Source organism: Micropterus dolomieu, linkage group LG06, assembly GCF_021292245.1.
Source record: "Micropterus dolomieu isolate WLL.071019.BEF.003 ecotype Adirondacks linkage group LG06, ASM2129224v1, whole genome shotgun sequence".
In the NCBI taxonomy this organism is placed as follows: domain Eukaryota; kingdom Metazoa; phylum Chordata; class Actinopteri; order Centrarchiformes; family Centrarchidae; genus Micropterus; species Micropterus dolomieu.
Window position 1 is genome coordinate 24019755 of NC_060155.1, and position 7349 is coordinate 24027103.

Genomic DNA, 7349 nt, shown 5'->3' on the forward strand with positions numbered 1-7349 from the left:
GCTGTAGATTGACTCCATTTGTCACAATTTGGTAGATAAGAAGCACCAAATTAACACTTAAGAGTCTAACAGAGTCTCCCAAACAGGATTGGGTGAGCCTTCAATCCAGAGGTATTATCTTGTGGTGATACACATCACACAGCAGCTGGGTTGTTGACAGGCTATGGATAGTTTGCTGGTTTCATGAGCTAATGTCCCTAAATTTCAAACTGCTGCCTCTAATTGCCCTATGCAGCTGCCAGCGTGTGAAGCCTCAATTATTTTAAATGTGCACTATACAAACATGTTTCTGAAAACCTATCTTCCACTCTTTTACCAGAGGCCCAATCCAGTGCCATGATGTTTGACTGCCTCTACATGGAGCTCTCAGCCTCCCTGGACCACGGCACCAACGAGCTGTTGGAGGCTGCAATACGGACTGCAAGGGGCGACTGCGTGGGCCCCGGCTGGACCGACGGTGACCCCGGGGCAGGCCGCAGGGAAAGCCTGACCAGCCGAGCTAAGCGTTTCCTGGCGGGGCTTGTACCGCGCTCATACGGTCGAGACCGTGACCGCGATCGGGGCCGCTACCGGGAGATGAGCCGCCACAGGGGCAGCAAGATCCTCCGCCAGAAGTCTCGTTCCTGTCACGACCTCAGTGCACTGTGACACACACATGCATGCATGCATGCATACACACACACAGGCAAAGAGACACACTCCTACACATGTACACACACACCAGATATGAAGGATAAGAGCGAAAGGGAGGTTTAAAAGATGGAGGAGGAGAAGAGGGTAAAATGGAAGATAGTAAGAAGAAGCAGATGACTGCATGTAGGGACAAGAAGGAGGCAGAGGAGACTCACTTGGGTGGGAAAATTGAAAGGGATGGAAAGAGAGAAATTTAGCAATGGTGGATCAAGGGCAAGGGAGGAGAAAAGGGAGAGAAAGTTGGATAGATAGAGCTGAAATCAGCCTGGATCGCAGCACTAAACCTGAGGAGGTTGGAGAGAATACAAAAGCAGATAAGGAGGTGAGCAGCTTGTGTGAATCAGCGAGCACTCTTTACCTGATGAGAGCAAAAGATAGCAAGATGCTGATTGGACCCTTACTGTGGCAAAATGGGAGGGGGGGGGTCACAAATAAACACACACTCAAGTAGCACGTTATGATTATGTAGAGACTGAGAGCAATCTAATGTATACCTATTGTAAACCCTGTTTTATAGCATGCAGAGTAGATGATCCAAGACATGACCCTGTAGGTTTTACAGTTACACGATACTGGAATGACTGTACCTCAGTGGCCAATAGCTAATGCACAACTAGCTAGTGTCTCTAGCAATGCTCTCTCAATGGCAAGACCCTTTATTTATATTTAAAAAATGCTCCTTCTGTGCACATTTTTTAACAATCTTCCCACTGCATACACCTTTTGTGTCCCATGCTGATTGGAAAAAGTGTTTGATGATACCACCAATGGCATACATTCATCTGTGATTTTTATACAAGGATAAAAACATCAGCGCACAAGCCATATTTTCGCTGAATGCGTCATGAGCGCTCAGCACAAAGAACCCTTTACCATAGGATGTGGAGCGAAAGAAAAAAGGTCAAAATGGCTATGAGGAATAAGACGTTAGCAGGGATGACCAGACTGAACCTTTCGTCAATAGAAGCTGAGTCACAGAACGCTGGGATGTTCTTGAAGCACAGCAAGACAAATAAGAGAAAACCTAATCTACCTGTGGCTGTTTGATGTTTTCATTTTTATCTTTTTACCCACTGGCATTATTATGTGTGTCGAGACTGAATTCTGTGGGGGCTGGCCACACAGGTGACCCAAAAGAGAACGTTCTGGAAACGTTGTTTGGATAGCTCGTCAAGCGTGGTGGCGTCACGTCTACTAAGCACTCTTGTTTGTCACCATCTACTAAGCACTCTCGTCTTTCCACTGAGAATAAATACATTTTTGTTTGACATCCTGAATGAGTGTCTTGTCCTTTTTTATAACAATATTATGAAATTAATGTCTTGAGAGACGGCATGACAGGTCATCAGATGCCTCACAGGTCCTCTAGACAGACTTTGGGATGGCATTTCAGGACAGTCTGTGTGGCTATAACAAAATCTCAGGTTGAAAATTGATTGTAGCAGAGTATGAATATGAACCAAGACAAAGCAATATGAACTGTCCTGACATCAAAATATGTACAGATACTTGCATTTTGGGAGATCAAGTTTTTGTCCTGAGAATGTAAAAAACAACCTTGACTATGGTCTTCTATGGCAGTGGTGCTTTAACCTTTTTTGCCTGGTAAATCTCCACAGCCCTTTACAGATGGTGTGTTTAGGTTTCTATCTGAGCTGTTTATCTATTACCTTTAGCTAACTGTTTTAACCATGTTTCCATTCCATTCTTAGGTATTTCAACCGTTTATCCACTATGTAGCTCACTGTTACTATCATAACTGTTTATCCATTACTTCAAAACGGCTTCAATGAAAATTTTTATAATAAAAGTGTATCAATGGCAATGTGAAATCAACATGACAATGTGAAAGAGGTCACTTGTGGTGATGAACCTACAGGGAATTTTTACCTAAAAGTTTCACCTCACTGTTAACCGGTCCAGTTTCACTGTTTTGGACCTCTCGCTTTAAAATGCTCTCATAACACACTGAACACTACCTGCTCAGCACCAAACTGCATACAAACACAGTTAGCTACTAACTGGTGAACATTGTGGAGCATTTAGCTGCTAAAGAGACAGATATTTCCCACAGGAGATGGTAGAGAGCAAAAACAGAACTAAAAGAGAGTGAATATTGCACTTACAAGGTGGCTAGATACACGACTCCAAATGAATGGTAATGTTGCTCTGTGATGTCTAAATAAGTAAGGAATTAAATGGTTTGCTGTATCAACTTAAAAGGTGATATATCAATGTTGTGTTCACAATTTATTTCCGCTGCCTCAAAAAAAAAAAAATCACTTGCAGGTTTAAGTTGCTACACCATCCATTATCCATTACTTTAGCTATTTGAACCACCAACCAACTATTTTAATTGTTTATTGTCCATTGCTCTTTGTTAACTATTTAAATTTCTTTGGCTGACCACTTCAACCGTTATAAGCCAACTAAGTTATTTTATACATTACTTTTAGCCAACTCCTCACTCGCTAGCTAGTTTTTACACTCAATAGCAACATGTGGTGTTGAGGTGTTAGCTGAGTCAATATGTAGATATATGTTATTTTATTTTAATTGTTATTTTAGTTTTTTCCAAGTTAACTGAGCTACTGTACAATCTACTGGTTGGCAATCACTAATTAGTTTAATAGCCCTTTTTTCACAGCAGACATTTCAACTTGTCTAACACAGGTGTAACTAATAATGTTATTAAGTGCTTGAGGTATTGTAAATGGTTTTAGTCCCGCATGAGTCAAAATGTCTGCTAAATGAACCAACGAGTGCCTTGATACTGCTAGGCTATCAAGGCTCAGGTTATGCAGATTTATTCTGAAAGCACTATGGCATGGAAAGTGCAAGAATAACAGACTTTTGCCTTACCTCCACTGTCTGTCTAGCAACTGTATGCAAATATCAAACATGATACAAACATGAGTTTCAGTTTTCAAGATGCGCCCAATGTTTTGTTGCAGTTTTACCTCATACTTGTTTGATAAGATTGACGTTTTTTCCATGAAGTCTGGTGTCTAAAAACAGATTTCAGGTATTATTTTCCCTTCCGATAAAGAAGTTAAACAGGGGGGTTACATGGGACTGTCTAAGGCTAAAAAATAACTATATATTGGCTGGTTACCTGAAATAGTTAGTTACATCAGTAACTAGGATGATTAATGAATCAAAAAAAACACCCAAAATGGTGTACAATAGGTTAGTATTGAGTACCACAGTTGATAATCGACTAGGAATTGAGGTTTGACTCCTCATCACTACACACAATGCACCAAATAAGCATTTAGTTCACTGGTTGGAAATCCCCCAAAAACGTATGAAACATCTCTATCAGCCTCCCCACTCTCTGCTCCACCCTAGGTTTTAACAGGTGTAGAGAAGTGCCTCAGGCTAAAAAACAAGACTGTTCCCTACAGTCAGTCACATCAGATAGCTTTAAGAGTGTGATGCTGGTACAGTAACTATCTGGAGTGGATAAAGGGGAGGACTCTTGAGAGGAAGGCAAACTGGCAAAGAGACAGAGGGGTTGGGGAGAGAGAGACGGGGTTGGAGAAATGCTTTGAGGAGTAATGGTTGCTTGGAGACTGTTGTCAAGGAGACAATGAGTCCTAGAGTCCTTTGGCATCTCAAATGTCCTATATTTATGTTGATTTTCAGAAAGAGGGTTTATTTTTTTTTTGCTCTTTAAGAGACAGACACCGATAAGGTGAACTCTTCAAACGGAAACAGTCTGGATTTTATACAATATGTCTTGCAGAATGGAAAATGACACAATGGATTTTATCATGCCTAAACAGGTCAGATAACTGTCAGATACTAGTGTGCATTTGACAGCGGTACAGAGGCCTGCAGGAAATAGACAGCGAAAAGAGGACAATATGATACAATTTCTTTTTGTGACACCCTATCAGTCTCTCAAATCATGACAGAAAACCTCCCTCTCTCTGTCTTTCTGTCGCTGACTCATTCTGTAGGCATTTATTGTGATTTTTGGGTAAACGAATACTTAGCCAGGACAGGGAAGACAGAGGGAGCTTAAATGACAAAAAACCACCTACTGTGTGCCAGTGAAAGCCTGTCGAACCTACTCCTCACTTTGCACCAAAGAAAGACTATTTTCAGTGAGCACTGTGCATAAATAATGAGATGCATATTTTCCTGAAGTGTGGGTGTAGACATTTTAGCTAGGAGGTAACAGTGGAAACGAACTGTGTAGTGTTTCTGGGGATAGACCAGTGCATCTGGAGGCTGCAATGACGACCATACACTTTTGTGGCCAGACATGGAGTGGCATTGAAGGAAGCATTGTTAAATCTCCAGGGAATCCATGTGATTTGTTTTCAAGGAGCAATGGCTCATTGCACCCCAAAGGTCACTGTTTCTCTTCTTTGTCTCTCGAGAGCACAGAGCTGATTATACATATACAGAACTATAATAACCAAACAACAAAAGGGAGCAATAATAAGCCAGAGCAGTCTCGCTTGAAAATCACGCTCAGAGTGAAGCATGTGTAATTAAAACTGGTTTGGTCAAAGCAGGAAACCCACAGTGAAACATCAGGCCAAGTGATTGTAATTGCAGGTTGAAGAAGGCGGCAAAAATCTGCCTCAATGCTCAATGCTTTCCACGTTTCCAGTAATGTGGATTAACAGCAGGTAAAAATTAAGAGCGAACCATGTGTTCAGCAAAATATGGCAAACTATAACCAGATGCGGTCACGAGATTAGTATTGATCTCGACATTAGCCTACATGGATGTAATGGGGAATGTCAAAGCATCAACAACTGAAAAAACATGACTGCAACTCACAAATACCCAAAACTACATTCTTAAAATTAATAGTTTGACATTTTGGGAATATGTTTACTGGCTCTCTTGCCAAGAGTTATATGAGAAGATCGCTACTAATCTCATTTTTGAAGCTGGAACCAGGAGACATTAGCTGTAACTTTAACACTGAAGTGGGGGGAAAACAGCTAGCCTGCCTCTGAATAAAGGTAACAAAATCTGCATACCAGCACCTCTATAGTGTAAGAACGTTCTGGTTTTACAGGGATTTTTGCGAGACTATATTATAGCCAGAAGCAGTGATTTCCACCTTATTTATTACATAGTGCACTATATTTAATTTGTGTGGCCAAAAGTATAAATGCTGTGCACTATATTGTGTCCTCAAACATGTCCTCAATGGAGGAAAAAAAGAATGTCCATGGTGTACACTACTTCCAGCTAACAATCTCACAATGTGAAATGTAAACATTTTTTGATGCAAAAGTTACATATGACGACAGACAACAGTAGTAAGTGAACAAGGGAGTGTTTTCGGGCATGGACTTGGAGTCGTCACTGCGAGGGATAGACTGTGACCATATCAAACACAGGACCTGTTGATCCAAGGCCACCACAGGTCATTGTACCCAGCCGAGATGTAGTTCACCACATAATCCTGGTAAAACCGCAATGTGTCGTTTTTAGGTTCAGTAAAATCAAAATAAAAGCATGAACATCAATGATGGAGTAAAACAAAACTCTAAAGCACAGAGATTCAGTCACAATCTAAAAGTACTGAGATCTGAAAACATGAAGATATTTAAAAATGGAGCCTTTTCTCTAGTCGCCTGCACAACAACGTTTTGAGCCACGTAGTTTAGTGAAGAATCCCAGCTTGGTTTGAGAACAGGCTGTCAAGGGGCTGGTCCTGCTACTAAGCAATATCATTGGACACTGCTGCTATCCGCTGATGTGAGGCTGCCATCAAAACTCAACTGATCAAGGCTTGGCATGCAATGGGACACCTAAAGCACGCTATACCAGCACTGTGCCAAAAGGCCATTTCATCTCTATGTCAGAATTACTATGCTGTGCAAATTACAAAGCAATCTGATCTTTTGACTGTGAAATATCTGTGAAGTCTTTATATTCAAATGACACACTAAAGTAATGCATAACTAATGCATCACTCATGATGATTTAATGTATGAATGAATGCATTATGCAATCATCATGTATGAAGAAATGATCAAGAGATTATGCAATTAGTTAAAGCTCAATGGATCATCAATTACTGATTGTTAATTCAGTTGGTTCATATTAATTTAAATTCCATAAATATGTAGCAGGTGCCAGTTGTCAGATCAGTAGAGAATGGACAGATTTGTTTAAGCATACATCAACAATTTACATAGTAATGAAGCGAGAAAAGGCTGGTGTATTAATGATGTGTAAGAAGTCTGATTGTGACTTGTCGACATGCTGCTTGCGCCTACCAGCTGGATTAAAGAGAAAGCTTCATATTTCCACGAGGTAATGTTCTGCTTTCAGAGAGGCCGATCAAATGCATGAGTCTCAAATATATTTTTCTTTTTAACTGGATTCCAACTCATTTGCTAGAATAATAATTCATGCATGAAGCATCTATGAGTTAACACTTATTAACTGATGATCTATTAATCCATCAATCATTGTATATGCATTAATTAAGCATGTGATCTGAATCTCCTGGGGAAAAAAAAACAAAAAAAAAAAACCATTAAGATTCGTCCACTGGAAAGTATACATATGGTCCATCATCTGTGGGTTATCCTGAGCAACCATGACAGTGTTTCACTTTGATGTTGAGTTTTCAAAGTAATCCTTTTTACTTGCTTTGATCACTGCAAACAAAG

The 7349-nt window shown here is 40.4% G+C and overlaps 1 protein-coding gene across 3 annotated transcripts in view; it reads left to right on the plus strand.

Moving 5' to 3' along the window:
- Positions 1-1970, plus strand: part of rem2 (RAS (RAD and GEM)-like GTP binding 2) — a 57837-nt gene extending 55867 nt beyond the window's left edge. For all 3 annotated transcript variants that reach the window (XM_046053062.1, XM_046053063.1, XM_046053060.1), the window contains one exon: positions 320-1970. In XM_046053062.1, coding sequence (XP_045909018.1) covers positions 320-648 — 329 coding nt within the window. In that variant the 3' untranslated portion in view covers positions 649-1970. The remainder of the gene's footprint in view (positions 1-319) is intronic.
- The last annotated feature ends 5379 nt before the right edge of the window (positions 1971-7349 follow it).